The sequence below is a fragment of the Solanum lycopersicum genome, chromosome 4 (assembly GCF_036512215.1).
Source record: "Solanum lycopersicum chromosome 4, SLM_r2.1".
NCBI lineage: Eukaryota > Viridiplantae > Streptophyta > Magnoliopsida > Solanales > Solanaceae > Solanum > Solanum lycopersicum.
Window position 1 is genome coordinate 1,836,194 of NC_090803.1, and position 17,019 is coordinate 1,853,212.

General features: G+C 34.7%; 2 protein-coding genes across 2 annotated transcripts; both read left to right on the forward strand.

Annotated features, from left to right (window-relative positions):
* The first annotated feature begins 226 nt into the window (after positions 1–226).
* On the forward strand, positions 227–10,881 carry LOC101245450 (vacuolar-sorting protein BRO1-like). Its single transcript, XM_004236903.5, has 9 exons — positions 227–950; positions 1,933–2,240; positions 3,000–3,953; positions 4,506–4,595; positions 5,351–5,419; positions 6,707–6,847; positions 8,358–8,406; positions 8,876–8,979; positions 9,979–10,881. Exons 1-9 carry the CDS (start codon positions 575–577, stop codon positions 10,612–10,614), a joined length of 2,727 nt encoding a protein of 908 aa, XP_004236951.1. The 5' UTR covers positions 227–574; the 3' UTR covers positions 10,615–10,881.
* Positions 10,882–12,691: 1,810 nt separating this feature from the next.
* Positions 12,692–16,366, forward strand: LOC101261405 (GDSL esterase/lipase 6). Its single transcript, XM_010321259.4, has 4 exons — positions 12,692–12,975; positions 13,566–13,711; positions 14,388–14,856; positions 15,734–16,366. The coding sequence occupies exons 1-4, from the start codon at positions 12,726–12,728 to the stop codon at positions 15,964–15,966; spliced, it is 1,098 nt and encodes a 365-aa protein (XP_010319561.2). The 5' UTR covers positions 12,692–12,725; the 3' UTR covers positions 15,967–16,366.
* Positions 16,367–17,019: the final 653 nt, after the last annotated feature.

The following is a 17,019-nucleotide window of genomic DNA, read 5'->3' on the forward strand; positions in this document are numbered from 1 at the left end:
TTTTCTGGACATGTGTGTTGGTGTAGCCAGCTTCCTGTGACTTCCCTAAGTATGTTTCCATAGATGCTATCTAGTTGATTCACATTGTGATTTCGGAAGTATAGAAAACACCAGTAAACTTAAAATTTGTGTTCGGATGATGTATTCACATGTTCAATCTCTTTTTAGTGGTTTCTTTAGATATTTTTATAACTAATGCAACTTTATTTTGATTCAACTTACTAGTTTTGTTTCTGATTGTGAATCATTGACAGCCTTTTTAGTTTGTACCAATTGCCTTAGTTCGTATCCCCATACGTTCTTAATAAGATGAGATGAATGTGTTCTTCAATTATACTCATATATTCCATCAATATTTTCGCATAAATTGAGACATAAAAATTACGTTTATGGACACCACGATTATTTTAAAAGCAAAAATATTAAGAAAGGAAACGACTAGAAAAAACCCAATCTTTACTTGTCACCCTCACCCCTTCTCTTATACAAGACTTTCCCATTAAGCAAAATCACAACTTCCATTTTTTTCTTCAATTGACTTATATACACATCACAGTAGTTCCACCGTTTAACAATGGCAGCACCGTCGTCAATGACGGCGAAAACAGCCAACGTCATGCTAACAATCCCGGAGAAGAAAACTGTATCTCTAGATCTCTACCGTCCACTCAGAAACTACATAGTCTACAATTACTCTGAACGCGAAGCTCAAAATCTCGAAGATGATCTTCAAACGCTTAAGCAATTCCGTTCCGATATCGAACGTGGCCCTAATGAGTCATCTCTTCCTGCTCGCCGTGATCTTTTGCAGAATTACTATAAAGCCCTTTGTGCTGTTGAGTCTCGTTTCCCTATTTCACCTGATCATGACCATATTAATTCTGTTACATTTACTTGGTATGATGCTTTCAAGAACAAGCTCAAAGCTGCTCAGCAGAACATCTATTTAGGTATTTCCTGCAGCTTTGTTCAGTTTTTTTTTTGAATTTTGTGTACTTATGTTCTAATTTGTCTGCTTGTTGATTGTACAATTAATAATGCCTGGGATACAGCTTTTTATTGCGTGCATTTACTCTTAACTTCTAAAGTTGCCTACTTTCCCTTCACTATGTGCTTTTTGTTGTTCACTTGCGCTTAGCTTCTACATTGGCCTCGTTTCCCCTTTTATTTTTTCAAGTCTTCAGCATCTTCATTCATTTGGGTCTTAAATTTTGCATCTTTTGTGGTCAGTCCTTGCTTTGTTAGTTTCATAGTGTAGTTGATGTTGTATAGATAGGGTATAGCTTTCCATTGCTATGCACTTGCTATGAGCAGATACATTGGTGTCCCGTTCTCTTTTCTGGAAAAACTTATCTAACCATCATTGAAATTGGAGGTGGTGAAGATGCTTAGGGAATTTGCTCTTGCTATGGATAAACATTAGTCCAGTACTGTCTGGAAATTAATGATTGTTCCCGTTGGCCCGGGTGACTACTAGCTTTAAGTGTATTATCAATCAACTATACCTCGCTCCTAGAATAGATAAGGTTGGCTATATGAATCCTATGTAGGTTGGACATGTCCCAACAAATTTCTTATTCAAAGGATTCATTATAGTTGAACTTCTTTTATGCTAACCGTTATTCTACCACAGCCTTCATTTTTTTTATCTGTGCTTGAGAGTAGTTATGTCTAGCGTAGGAAGTGTTTTGAATACTTATTTGCTGCCTAAGCCTTAATGAACAGTAAACACAGCCATTTCTTCACACAAATTGGCTATATTTACCTACTAGTAATTAAAAACATGGTGATATTTGTCACTTGGTAAGGAAAACAGGGGTAAACTAGTTTAATTATTACGAGTTTGGAGAAATCAATGTTAAGCTCGGACTATTGTCATCTTATCATACAGTTCTACTGATCCTTCTCTATTTTTTTTGGGGGTGTCCACAGAAAAAGCTGCAGTTTTGTTCAATCTGGGGGCAGTTCACAGTCAGATGGGATTGGGTTTTGATCGTTCATCAGTTGAGGGGAGAAGACAAGGATCACATTCTTTTATTGCTGCTGCTGGGGCATTTGCCTTTTTGAGAGACAATGTGGCAATGAAAGCATCAATGGGTAGCTCCAACACTGTTGATGTCTCTGTCGAATGTGCTGGGATGCTGGAAAGACTCATGTTGGCTCAGGCTCAGGAGTGTGTTTTTGAGAATAGCATTGCCAAGGGAAATACTCCTGGTGTCTGTGCAAAGATTTCAAGACAGGTTCATTTTTCTATTTCTACGCTTAGACTATGCCACTCCATAACTGCTGTATGAGATTTACTCAAAAAGAAAAAAAACTTATCCGTGAGATTTAGTTGAGTTCTTGACACCAGTCACATTGCTATACAACTTTTGTTCTTAGATAGCTCAAGTGAGTTAGTACTTCTACTTCTCTTTATTAGAATCTTCCTAAGATTTTCTTAAGGTAATAATTTAGTCCATGATAGATAAAGACCACTAATTTTTACATTTCTATCGAAAATCTAGTCAGCTTGGAAAGCTCCTATGGGCTGTAAAAATTTGTTTTGTTAATATCCACATTCTATATTAGTAATAAATAGTGACAATCCTCCAAGTTCCTACATGTAATGAGGCTTGGATTGTAGTTTGGTTGAATAACCTCATGTATAAATTATATTAGACTATTCTACAGGTATGGCATATGCAGCTTGAGAATTAGGGTTTGGTGAGAACGACTTCATATATTTGTTCTTTTTGAATTTTGATATGAATGCTGTATAGTTCACTGAAGAAGGCATGTCCGAGTTGGTTTGGCTAGTTCCTTCAGATATTGGTTCTTAGTTAATTACACATGTTATTTCCAGTAGATGGCATCTCAACACGTATTGTTTAGCTTATAAGTTATAAATTATCAAATTTGACCAAACCAGTGGAGTTTATTTTGGGTCTTACTTTAGTGGTTGGACGTTGCAATAAATGCAAAATTGATGTTAAAATGAAATGAATGCCTCATCACAGGTTGGATTGTTTTATGAGGAAGCTTTGGCAGCATTAAATGTTGCACCTCTGAACCAGCACTTTGACAAGGCTTGGCTAGCTCATGTTCAGCTTAAGGCATCACTGTTTTATGCTGAGGCCTGCTACAGGTACAGTCTAGAGCTCCATGACAAAGAAGAAATAGCAGAGGAAATTGCAAGGTTGAAGAGTGGTGTTAATGCCTTGTCTGGGGCAAGAAAAACATCTCCAAGGGGTGCACCGCAGCAGCTCTTGGATGCAATTACTAAGCTAGAAGCTAGTTCAAATCTAAACTTGGAGAAGGCTATTAAGGAAAACGACAGAGTCTACCTCATGAGGGTTCCACCAGCCAGTTCACTGCCACCACTTGCAGCATTTTCCTTGGTCAAGCCTATGCAGATGAATGATATTCTGGATGCAAGCAAAGAGAAGATGTTTTCCAGTCTTGTCCCAGACAACAGTACAAAAGCTCTTTCTAGGTACACTGAGATGGTTGATGATGTCATCAGGACTCAAACCGAGAAGTTACAACAGGGGAGTGAGCTAGCTCGAGTGAGGCTCAGAGAAATGGACTTGCCTGATTCTATTCTGGCCTTGGAGGGAAATTTATCACTACCTGCGGCTCTAAAAGAAGATGTAGAGGCAGTGCAAATTTGTGGTGGTCCAGCTGGTTTGGATGCCGAGATGCAGCAACTCAGAGATCTGAAGAGGGTGAACCAGGAGTTGCTGGTCCAAACAGAGGAGCTTTTGCAAAAAGAAGCAACGGAAGATACACAGTTTAGAACTCAATTCGGAACCCGATGGACAAGGCCTCAATCTACTACCTTAACAAAAAACCTGCAGGATAGGTTAAACAGGTTTGCAGCAAACCTGAAGCAAGCTGCAGAAAGTGATGCTAGGATTGAGCGATCAGTTAGGGATCATGCAGCACTCATGTCAATCCTTGACTGTCGTCCAGTACGTATTTATGATTTGGACCTTATTTTGCATAACTAGTCATGTCATGTCTCATTGTGCCACTTCTAGTTGACACCTGGGTTTGTCATGGGCTTTACTCATCAAGGATATAATAATCAAATGCTCTGGCTCTTGGATTTATTTGTAGATATGTTGTATTAGGTGTTACTTCTAAGGACAAGTATCAAACCTATCTGGTAATGAAGATGGTGAATTAGATTAGTCTCTTTGACAAGCTTATATCACCACGAGCTTAATAAGATGTTCAATGCTTCTATACCATATAATTTGTATCTTCTCTCATGGTTCACTTCCAAGGATTTTCAACAGGTTTAATGCATACTAGATTTGGAGCCCTTGATCCTTAAATTTTGATTTCATTTTGAAACTTGGCTCAGTCTGTTGCTATTTATCATGTATGTCATGTTATTGTTGCAAAGATATTTCATCATCGGATCTAGAGCTTATCAAATACAATGTGATAACACTTCTATTTCTCTCTGTGATATCTGTCTATTGATGTCCTGAGATCTGCATTTTTCTCTTTGATAGATCGAATCTGCTCTTCCAACCTTGGCAAGACCAATCTTGTCTTTGGACGCCACTGAAGATGCCATTGTGGGAGCCCTGAAGCAGAGCCTGGTAACAATGAATTAGTGTGGTTATATTTGCGTTATTTGGTCTTTCTGTGTTCCTTAGACCTTAGTTAGCGGTTTATGTTGCAACATGTTTCTTGAGTGACTAAAGCCTGTTCTGTTGGAAGGCCTTACAGGCCAACATATATATCATCTCCCTTTTTTTTTTTGGGGTTGGTGGGTGGTGGTGGGGTGAGTGGGGATGAAAGCATAACTTGTTTCCTTTTGAGAAGTGTGTAAATTTTTTCTGATGACATTTTTCTGCTTTTGTTTTTTTGTCACAAGGAGATAAAGTGAAACTTGATGTCATTGTGCATTACATATACTTTATTAGTGAATATTAATAATATTTATTAGTGAATACTGATTAAAAACGTTGGAAAATATTTTATTTCTTGAGCAACCTTCATGGATGATTTTTGAGCACTAGCTGCAGATTATTTCTAGTTTGAAATTCCTATAATCTCATTTTGTGATTGATAGGTGGTCTTTGAATAGTAAATTAGAAGGTGATTTTATTATGCAGTCATTTTTGGATATTAAGTAACGTAATATTTAGTATATTGTGCATGTCACTTAAAATCACGGAAGGAAATTGTCCGTAAATATTTGGATATATGAACTGTAGAAAGGCACTTCAGAACTTCACTCCAATCTGTTTTACAAAGAACTATATGTCCTGTTTCAATGTAGAAGCTTTACAATGTTGCAACTTAAATTATTTTAGTGGTCTCCTTCAAGTCATTGTTGCTTATATTTCAGAGGCAACTGGAAACTCTTGGTGCTCAGCGTGCCGGTCTGGAAGATGTGCTGAAAGAGATGAAGAGGAAGGTATAATAAGATTCCTCTTAAAATATGATCTGCCAAGTTGAATTCTATTAGGTAGAGTTGGACTTCTTTTTGGGAGTAAAGCTTTAGCCATCTTTGGTTTATTCTCATTGGAGGTTGGACAAGTGTTACATATTTAACCCGAGCAGGTGATGAAGATATAATCCTTTGCTAGTGCACATCCTCTTATTATGCTGCTCTGTAGTAATTGAGTTTATTAACATGATATTAATAAGATGAGTTCATACTTCAATGATATGAGCCATGGATAAACATATTTTGGCATGAAAACTCACTATTGACCATTGCCACCCTGAATGAATCTTTGGATTAGCGGGTTTATTCTGTTCAGGTTGTTCCACCGGTGGATTGGATTTTTTTCCATGGGTTTCATATGTTCTTATCTTATTGATGAGTGGAGGGGCAGGAGCTGCAGTAGTAGTAGCAATATGCCCTTCAATGTACTAGGAGGAATGAGGCCCGCTCACTTAATAATTCTGTTAGAATGTCCCATGTTTGTTGAGGTCTGAGGGAATGAAAAATTGTCTCCTTGTATGATTCTGAGCAATCCTCACCTCATAGCTAGCTTTTGGGGGTTGAGTAAAGCCCATGTTTCATTTTCTGTACGTGTTATCTAAGTCAGAATTATCTCTCTTCTTGGATTACCTAATATTGTGCCGCATTCTTTATTGTTTACGCTCCAGATCCACCTCTGAGCTTTCAGAGGGTGGTAGAATGTCCCGCCTAGGAGAGGGAAAGAGATGTTGTCTCCTTTATAAATTTGGGTAATCCTCACTTCATATGCTAGTTGTTGGAACTGAGTTTGGTGTAGGATCCATTTGCTTTACAAATTCAAATGGATAGTTCGATTACATCATATCAAGTGAAGCTTTTCATTAAATTGAGAAATTGTTGGGTGGGGGAAGGAGGTTATTTTGTCATGGAGCTTGATAATATCTATTAGTTATGTCTCAGAATGTGATCTTGCAACTTCCATTCCCTAGGGAAGTCAAAAATAATTTTTTCAGAGTATATGAAAAAGAGGGATAGATTGGACCCTTTTAAAAAAGAGCGGTTACAAAGTTTACACTACTCCTCTGGTATTAGTTGCTGGTCTTCATCATATCAGGAGCAGATAACATAATATGAATTTGCCTTTGTGCTAAGTTAACATTTTCGTAACCACATGCAACATGCTTATTTCTTTTAGCATTTTCTTTGCCTCTGCTTCATCATCAAGGGATCTAAAGACACAACTTCATTTTGTATCTGTTGTGTGATATTACTCAGGATGATATACTTCCAAAATTGATGACATTCACGGGCTCCCAGGAGGATCTTTTCAGGAAGGAGATAGCAAAATATGATCATCTTTGTGAAGAAATTTCTCAAAACCTCGAGGCACAAGAACAGTTGCTTCTGCAAATTCAGGTTCAGAATTCATTTGTTTTTCAGGGCTATACCTTTTTAGTTTTGCTGCACTTTTTCATTTCAACTTGGGAGCTTCTCTTAAGCTTTAACTTAGGAATACTTGTGTGGTACATGTGAGGTTGTGTCTGTTGCACAGTTCTTAGTAGGAGTTCCTTTATATATTACCATATTGCTAGCTTCAGGATTGCTCTGCAGAATACAATTTATAGGTAACGAAGCGAGGGATGCAAGGCATTTCCCTTTTTTGTTTCTTCTAATCCTTTCTGTCATCTCCTGGAGTTTGTTTTCAACTATGATTCTCTATTACTTTTTACGCTTTCCAACACGGGAAGTTGCATTTTTTTTAATCTGGAAAGCGTTGCAGATGTAATATAATGACATCTGTTGCAGAGCAGTGGTGGAGCCTGAATCTAGCGAAGGGTGTGCTAATTTTCTTGTTTGTAATATTAGGAGCGTGCAAAATTAGATACATACTCGCCTAAGGTGGCTCCAACACCTAATTTTTGGCAAAGGGTGTGCACTGGACCACCCTTCGCCTTAGGTGGCTCCACCCAATATGCGGAGTCCAACGTCAGGCTCTTATGGGATGTGTGGTGTGCACTGGACCACCCTTCGCCTAAGGTGGTTCCGCCGTAGTTCAGCATCAGTCTATTATGGGATGGGTGGTCTTGGTATATGGTCTTTGGCAATTCACCTCTTGAGCTAGCTTATGGGGTTGAGATAGACCCAAGATCCATTGCTTTACATGGTATCAGCGCATCCCCGTTCTTGTTAGCCAATGTTGGATCCCCATATTAAAAATTGCTGTAACTCTAGATATCCAGCCTTGCGCGTGGTGGTGGTGGGGTGTCGAAGATTCCCACATCAGGCTTTTATGGGATGGGTGGTCTCTTTATATGGTTTGGACAATTCTCATCTCTTGAGCTGACTTTCGGGATTGCATTAGGCCCAAGATCCATTTTTTTACAATATTCTTAATTGGGATATCACCCATGGCATGCTCTTTTTTGTTCCAAATTTTTTTAAGCTACTACTTTGTATCTAGAAAGTGTTAACAAGAAATGTTTGGTTTGGGGGGATGGGGGATGGGTAAAGAAGTTCATAGCATGAGTGTTATTTCATTAATTGCAGTTATATTTGTGGTATTTCTTTTCTTACTTGATACTTGTTGTTTCATAGCATGAGTGTTATTTCCTGTGATTTGCATGTCATAATTAGCGCCTGAAATGAGTTTATATGGAATAATTTGGTCAAAGAAGATTTATTTAGCCGACACGAACTTATTTGGGAGTGAGGTGTAGTTATATTTTTGGGAATTAGGAGTTGTAGTGCACAATTATTGCTTAGCCAAAGCACTGTATTCCTTCAGACCACAATTGCTTCATGTTGAGTTTCCTTGGTGCAAACATAGAGAAGAAGTCCATCTTGGAACAATCTATTTGGGCTTGACTTCATTATTCAAGCTACATCTCCCTGAATGCTCTTTAACAAGGTGGTGTTCCTTTTGCAGGCTCAAAATGATGAGTTTGCTTCTATTTTCAATCTTGAAGACTATAAAGGTGTGTTATTTAATTCCTATAATCATTTTGCAATGTCTGCTGGAGAACAATGAAGCTTAGATATTCTAGATACACAAAGATCTTCTGTCCCTAGAAACTTAGGTGGGCTAAATTTTGATGGGCTGATCCTTTCAGTCAATTTTTGCATATCAAAATGACTTCTTACTGCTCATTATGTGTCCTGTGGTATACTCGAAGTAAGTTAGGTCTCTTGATGAATGATGTCATTTTCAAGGGATGCTGCAGTTATCAGTTATAATATAAAATTGACTTGATTAAGTGCTGTCCAGCCCTTACAATCAATGTTGGCCATTTATCATCTGCATTTTCTACTAGTTTAAATCTAATTTGTCTACATTGAATTTTCTTCTCGGGTGGCTTATTTATATTTCTTCTAGTACGGCTGCTGATTTTAGATGTTCTTCTAGTTGCCGTTAATTTGCTAAGCTCATTCTTCTCGATGCCACAGTTTCCCGCGAGAGAATCTATAAGCAGATTGAAGCTGCCATTATGAAATATCAAGAAATCAAGGAAAATATCAATGAGGGATTGAAGTTTTATGTAACCCTTCAGGTATGAGAATTTTCAACTCTTTTGAGATGGCTCTTTCTATTGGAGTGGTTTGGGAGGGGGTGGAGAGATAGGAATATTTGCTCACCTAGTTCACAACACAAGAAGGATTCCAACTATTCACTTTCAGTGGAACCTCTGAGCATATTCCACTTTGTGATATAGGATCATTTGTGTCCTAGATAAGATATTTTGTTGGGAGAAGAGGAGGCTGGGGTGGGATAAAATGAGCTAGAATAGAGTCAGTGATTCCTTTTGGTTCCATGGAATTATAATGCAATTGGCTTGTATTTCTTGGACCTATTTTATCCCGTTGAGAGGATTGAGGTGTGACAAATCCGTGGGTTACATTTTGAATGGGGTAGGATTGGGATTGTGACAATTCCATCTGATACATTATTATTCCTCTCACTCCATCTCCCCTGCCTTTGGCTTTACTGTGCAGTCCTTTACCAGGTCCACCAATAAAGAAATTATCAAGGTGAATCATTATAAGAACAATCTGAGTTGTAATCTCTCATCTAATCCATGAATTACGCACAATAGTAATTTATACAATCCCATCCCTCTAATCTCACCAGAAATCTGTCATTACAATCACATTCTTGATTTTCACTCTAATTCAACTGTATGATAATCTACCCGCATATGTGCAAAGTCAAAGAACCCCTTTGGATCTTCTCATATAAGCCTAGCCATTGATGTCAAAGCCCCAGTACTCCTGCAAATCTGGCAACGATCATTCAAAAATTGACTAACCTCATCTGCTAAATGGTTGTATTTGCTTAGTTTCTTTGGTATGAGTCTTGGGTTGAGCCTTGTCAGGGATGGGAACTTGTAGATGAAAGTTGATTTCTGCACTTCAAATATTCATTTTAGTTGTGCACAGTGGGATAGATCACTAGTCTTATTCCAGTTCTTCCTGAATATGTCTGAGCTTCTTGGATCTATCTACAAATTTCTAGTATATGAATTCGTATAAATTTGTCTTTTGTTGCACAGGAGGCTATCACTAATGTGAAACAGCAATGTAGTGATTTTGTGATGACAAGAAACATGCAGTGCCGAGAAATGATTGAAGATGTACAGAGGCAGATCTCAGGTCTCAGTTTCCAGGATAATAAGAGTTCAAGTGGGTATACTTATCCTTCAGTCGGGCATGCTCATCAGCCTCCAAGATCCAATCCCCAGATGCCAACCGAAACTGGACATATACCCAGTCCTTCTCGACCACACCAGGCTCCTACATACCAGCCTCCTCCTCAGCAACCTACAATGTCGGGATATAGTCAAACTTCTCCTCCTTATAGTTCTCCACAACCGCCTGCACCCCCTGCTCAGCAACCAACAATGTCTGGATATACTCAAACCTCTCCTCCTTATAGTTCTCCACAACCGCCTTACGGTTTTCCAGGTCAAGGTCAAGGTCAACCATATTCGCATCCACAGCCGCATCCTCAATACCAACAACAACCTCCACCTAGCCACGAGTACGGCCAACCTGCATATCCTGGTTGGAGGGGTCCATACTATAATGCACCTCCACAGCAACCCGGAGCTATGCCTCAGCCTCCTTACACAGCCCCTTCTCCATATCCTCATCCTCCTCCCCATCAGAGTGGCTATTACAGGCAATGATAATAATTTTCTCAGTGTGCTCTCATGTTCATCTTTTTGTTGTTCTCAAGTCGACGGGACCGGACGTAACGAGACTTCTTTGTTGTACAAGGTCTTAGCATACATTGTTATACATTTGTAAGTAAGTTTGAATGAAGCACCTATGTACAGGGTATCTCCTTGTAAAATTGATGATCAAAACTACAAGATCAATAATTTTGGAACTCTATGAGATCTGATATCTCGTGAATGTAAGAAGAAAATATGAACTTATTCTTTTTGGGTCTATTTGTTGGTCTTGCATACACCAAAAAGTAATTTAATATGCCACCCGTTAAAAGTTTGTTTGAAATATGTCATGGAATTTTGACAAAAAATTCATCTATATCATTTCTGTTTGAGAAAAGAAATTTATCCGTGCGATATGAATCAAAGTCAAATTTAGTCGATATTATTAGTGGAACAAAATATCCTAGTTCTTTTGCTGTGTACAAAACTGTTCAGAATTTTAGAGCTTATTCTAAAAGTTATGGTAATTTTTTACACTTCTTTACTCCCATTTTGGCTATTTTATAAATGTTAAATCTTTTCATTTTTCTAGTGCATTTAATCACTTGTTTTTTTAACCATCTTAATTTGCAAGGATTTTTATGTCATGGGGTTTTGTAGTTTTTCCTATCATATTTATTACTTTCAATTTTCATATAGTTTGAAATAATTACGTTTTATATTGTTAATTAATAATTTTATACCAGATTTCAAGTTAGATACATTTGGATACATTCTTTTTGTCATTAGGTACAGTGAAATAGGGAGAGAAGCGAGGAAAATATTTGTGTCCTAGATGTATGTGGAACATACTAGATACACTGAGGTAAGAAGTGAGGCGATAGAAAACACGAGGGAGGCGAGTGAGATTTATCTATATCCTAGATATATGTGAGTCATCGAATATCTGGGATACTAGATATATAGGAGATAGGCGACCGAATTAAAATTTGTCTATATATCCTAGATGCATGCAAGTCCACTTAGATATAGTGTATCTAGAACAAATTACATCCAATTTAACTCCATGTATACTGAGATATACATATATTTAAACGTAGCTAGAGGTATCAAAATCTGATAATATTCGTAATATTGTAAACTAGCATATATCTAAGTAATTATATTGTGAAATTTATGTAAGTTTGCCTATTTATAAGTAACGAGTTATTATGAACTAACTCATAATGATTTATTATGATCACATTTATAGGATTTTCAGATGTAACCATTGCATGTTATGGTTTGATCATATGTTATTTTGTTACTTTTCATGTTGTTTTCGAACCTATATCAAATAAGAAAAGAAATAAAGACAGATTCAAGATTTAAATTTTCGTTTGTTTCGAAATCTTAGAGTAGAGGGTGGACTTATTGTCTTTCATGTTAGTAAGTTATCATGTTCATATATATCTTTTTCTATTTCTCATAATATTGCACATTTTGAACTATATATCAACACAATTTCTCTAAAAGGCCTAATATTTTTATCATTTTGGTTTCTTTTCAACAATTAAAAAAAAAAGGAAAATAATTAACTTTTACACTTTTTAATTTAATTCTTTATGAGAATATATTTTGTATGACCACACAATATATTATTATACGTTTAAAGTCATAAGTTTCAAAATTAAGTTTTTCGTCATACAAATTTTCTACATACATAAGTGTGAAAAGGGTTCAAGAATCAATTTTCTTTTTACATACGTACTTTGAATTAATTAATTATTTTAACTTTTTAAACTGATATTATAAGATGAATCTCGAAAGATAAAGAAAATTTATATATTTGATATTTTTTTAAGACTTTGAAAAATCTGCTAACCACCTTCTAAAAACAACATACTTCAAGAAAAAAAAGTTATAAATAAAGTGAATTAAAGTTAATAATAAAGTACAAATAGACAAAAAATTCTAGTAGTTGGCAGTAGCTTTATAATAATTAAATTATTTTTCTTAGGTCATATAATGCACTAAACTCGTGTGTTCTGTTTCATATTTTTAGCTAATTTTTTCTTATATAAATAAAACTTCACACCATATTTTATTTTCCAAATTAAAAGATATTAACACATTTACTTATAATGGAAAGAGTTAAAAAAAATCAATTTATTTTTGTTTCTTATTTTTTAGTAATTAATAGTATTATTAGTTGTGTTTTGGGATTTAATGTTCCTTCAATTTTTATTTTTGGTGACTCTATATTTGATGCTGGTAATAATCATTACAACAAAAATTGCACAGCACAAGCTGATTTTCCACCTTATGGTTCCAATTTTTTTCATCATCCAACTGGTAGATTTACTAATGGAAGAACTGTTGCTGATTTCATTTGTAAGTTAATTGTTATAATTCCCTCAATTTTTCGAAATTTTATGAGTCGTGGGTTCGATTTCCAATAGCAACATTCTGTACGAGGTAGGTGTTGGAATTTGGGAGGGGAATTGTAGGGTAATGTCAGTATCCTGTTTATGACAAGACAAGGCTCATGCGGGACTGGAGTGGTCCTGGTTCAGATCGGAGTCATGATCGAATGTAACGTTTGCTTGATGAATTTAATTAAAGAAGTTAGTTTTTTACTATTAACTATAATTTTTGGCATGTTGATAAACGTTTGATCTTTGATAGCAAGTTTAACTATTTAGCTTTAATATAAGATCATGTTGTTTTAAAATATAAACTAGAAGGGGGTTTAATTGAATTTTTTTTGTTCACAAAATTTGTTGAGTGTAAATAAAGTAAAAATAATAGTCTTTTTTTTTCTCCTTTTGTGAGGGTATATATAGATTAGCATGAGGGAAGTGTTTATTGTTACGTTAAAGATGGTTCGAAAATTTACAATTTCATGTAAGAGAATTTTATATTATTTTTAATTTTTTTAATAAAATTTCTGACTCTGTTACGTTTACGATGAAATATTGCAGCTCAATTTATTGGGATTCCTTTGCAAAGTCCATTTTTGGAAGCACAACTTGAGTTAATAAATGGAAGTAGAAAAAAGTATCCATCAAATGGCATTAACTTTGCTAGTGCTGGTAGTGGAGTTCTATCAACAACAAATCAAGATTTGGTAAGAAATCAATTAATTAAGGATGTATTAATTTATCATATAGTTTTTGTTTTATAATTTATTAATTTATTATGATTAAACACTAGGTAATAATCCAAAATATATAGGCATAAGACACACTCGTGTCCTCTTTATACTTTTGCTATTTATGTTTTTTAACTTTTAATATGCACAATTGGATACAGATGTTCTATGTGATATAATATAAATCAATTCATATCGTGCGTGGACACATAAAATGCCACATAAAAAATATATATATATATCTACTTGTTCAATAGCGATATATTTTTTCTTCTTTCTTTTTAGCTTTTTCTTAATACAACATATATATACACATGGTAAAAAAAATGAATATAAATAGCTTATTATGAGGTGCATAAATCTTTTGTAGAAATTGATCAACTCAACTATCATAATTAATTGATTTTGATCCCATATGCAAATTAATTGAAAGTGGTCGAGTACTTTCACTCAAAACAAATAATGCTAGTTTACTTTCTAAGTGTATAGCTTATTAGCTTTGATTTTATTTTCTTTTTACTCGTCGAGGATAATTTTTCTATACCGATAGGTAAAAGATACGTATGAAATTACACTGTATATATTACTGTCGTTATAATTATTGTTTGAACTATTGATATTAATTCTTGACTTTTGATACATATATATATAGGGAGTGACACCAATTCAAGATCAAATTCAACAATTCAAAACTTTAGTCCAACAAAACCATATAACCAAAAAACAAATCCAACAATCACTCTTTTTCTTTGAGTCTGGCTCCAATGACATTTTTAGCTACTTCTATCCATTTGATGCCCCAACACTTGCTCCAAATGCCTATGTTCAAGCCATGTTAGATCAAGTTACAAGTTTTGTTGATGAAATTTGCAAGCTAGGGGCACGTCGAATCGCGTTGTTTTCGTTAGGCCCCGTTGGTTGTGTACCAGCTAGGACCCTCTTGCCTGGTGCACCAATTGATAAATGTTATGGAAAGATGAATAAAATGGTCAAAAATTATAATATGGGGTTAGAGAGTTTGGTTAAAATAATACCAACAAAGTATTATCCTGGTTCATTTGCTGTGTTTGGAGATGTGTACAAGATTGTTCAAATCTTCGAAGCCAATCCTAAACATTATGGTAATTTCTTGCATTTATTCACTCCTCTTTCAAATACTATATACTATTCTATCAATATTACTTCCTCCTCGATCTGTCTCATTTTATGTGACACACTTTTCTTTTTAGTCTGTCTTGAAGAATAATTTTTACCTAACTATTACTGTAATTGGAAAAATTTACTTTGTTTGTTTCAGATCAAAATAACCTACTTTTCTTTTTAGTTTGTTTCAAAAAAACGACTTCATTCTTTTTTTGGTCAATACTTTAGTTTCAGTTTCCATGTAACAGGTTTAAAACCACAAAATTAAAGAGCATTTTAATACTTTTGATATAACTTTAATTTAGAACCACGAGATTAATAAGCCTTTCTTATTTTCTTTAACTTGATCATGTCTATTCAAATTATATCATTCTTTTTTAAACGAAGAGACGTTCTTTTTTTGATCAATACTTTAGTTTCAGTTTCCATGTGACAGGTTTAAAATTACAAAATTAAAGAGCATTTTTGTACTTTTGATATAACTTTAATTTAGAATCACGAGATTGATAAGTCTTTCTTATTTTCTTAAACTTGATCATGTCTAGTCAAATTATATCATTCTTTTTTAAACGGAGAGAGTAACTCCTTTATTCTTAATTAAATGATTTTTACAACCAAACAAATAGATATTTGATGATTTTTTTAGACCACAAGTTAATTTCAAGAGCTCCCTTTCTTTCTTCTTCTTAAAAGAAACAATTTCATAGCTACCTGGAAACACACATTTTTTTTTGCATAAATATTCCGAAACATTATGTCAAGATAAACAGTGTCACGTAAAATCAAACGATCGGCGTATATTTCTTTTACATCCAAACATCCACTAAACTAACTCATGATGATTTTGTTACACAGGATTTTCAGATGTGACTAATGCATGTTGTGGTGATGGAACACTTGGAGGATTATTGCAATGTGGCAAAGAAGGTTACAAGATATGTGCAAACCCCAATGAATACTTGTTTTGGGATTATTTTCATCCATCAGAACATACTTATAATCTCATCTCAAAGGCATTGTGGAATGGAATCCATACTAAAATTAGACCTATAAATCTCAAAACACTAGCAAACATGACCCTCACTTAAACAATAATTAAGGAAATTATTAGTTTGTGTTTTGAAAAATCTTAAAATAGAGTGGGGTCTTTGTCTTCTATTTTTTATTTTTTTTAAAATTATATGTATGTTTCTTTGATTTATATATTTCTCTCTATATATATATATTAGTTGTTTTAAGTCTACATCAAATAAGTACGTAAAAGAACATTAACGAAATCAAGATTTGACCTTTATCGATAAATAAACCTTATACGAAAGGTCATCTTATATCAATATATAAGAGTATCGTTACTTACACCTTATAATATGTAGTTTGTAAAAATTCTATGTGAATTTTGTTCCCATAGTTCATAATGTTTCCTTGAACAATAAGTTCCACATTCACTATGTGTCATCAGTATATATAATTGATTCTATGTTAGCTATATATCTTAGATCGGAAAAACTGGCTAATTATACAAATATTTCTATCAAATTTACTAATTCTTCTTGTAATTTGAAATAATTACATTTTATTTCATTAATTTATAATTTTATACTAGAATTCAAGTCAGATACACTAAATATATGTTTTTTGCTATCTAATACGCTACAACATAGGGAGGGATGTGAAGGTTAACAAGAGGGAGACATATACATGTGAATCACTCTACGTATACATAATGTATCTAGTGTGATCCGCATGTATTTGAGATATCAGATCCGCAGGCGAGATAGGAGAGTGGCGAGTGAGATGCAAGGGAGGGGTAGAAAATTATTAATAAAATAAGTTCAGGGATAATAGGACCTTAGTATAGTATAAGTGTGTCTCTGAAATTTCGAACATATATTGAGGAGTACTCGTACATTATTCCTAAATTTTTTTAAAAAATAAGAGGTACTTATCCTCGCTCCAAAATATTTGGATAAAAAGATGAAAGAAATTGTTTGAAAAATTTATAGAATGTTAATTATCTCATAATGTAACTTGATTATTTAATTATTAGTGTCGTGTATTGTGCATGCACCATTTAAAAGATAAGATAACTATGAGTGAGTTAGGATTAACTTATTTAAATTTTAAAGTAGCTCATAAATATT

Coding starts and splice junctions, on each gene's coding strand:
- LOC101245450 (XM_004236903.5), top strand. CDS start 575: ATGGCAGCACCGTCGTCAATGACGGCGAAAACAGCCAACGTCATGCTA. Junction 8,407..8,875: donor CAATCTTGAAGACTATAAAG/GTGTGTTATTTA, acceptor TCGATGCCACAG/TTTCCCGCGAGAGAATCTAT. Junction 8,980..9,978: donor AGTTTTATGTAACCCTTCAG/GTATGAGAATTT, acceptor TTTGTTGCACAG/GAGGCTATCACTAATGTGAA.
- LOC101261405 (XM_010321259.4), top strand. CDS start 12,726: ATGGAAAGAGTTAAAAAAAATCAATTTATTTTTGTTTCTTATTTTTTA. Junction 12,976..13,565: donor AACTGTTGCTGATTTCATTT/GTAAGTTAATTG, acceptor GAAATATTGCAG/CTCAATTTATTGGGATTCCT. Junction 13,712..14,387: donor CAACAACAAATCAAGATTTG/GTAAGAAATCAA, acceptor ATATATATATAG/GGAGTGACACCAATTCAAGA.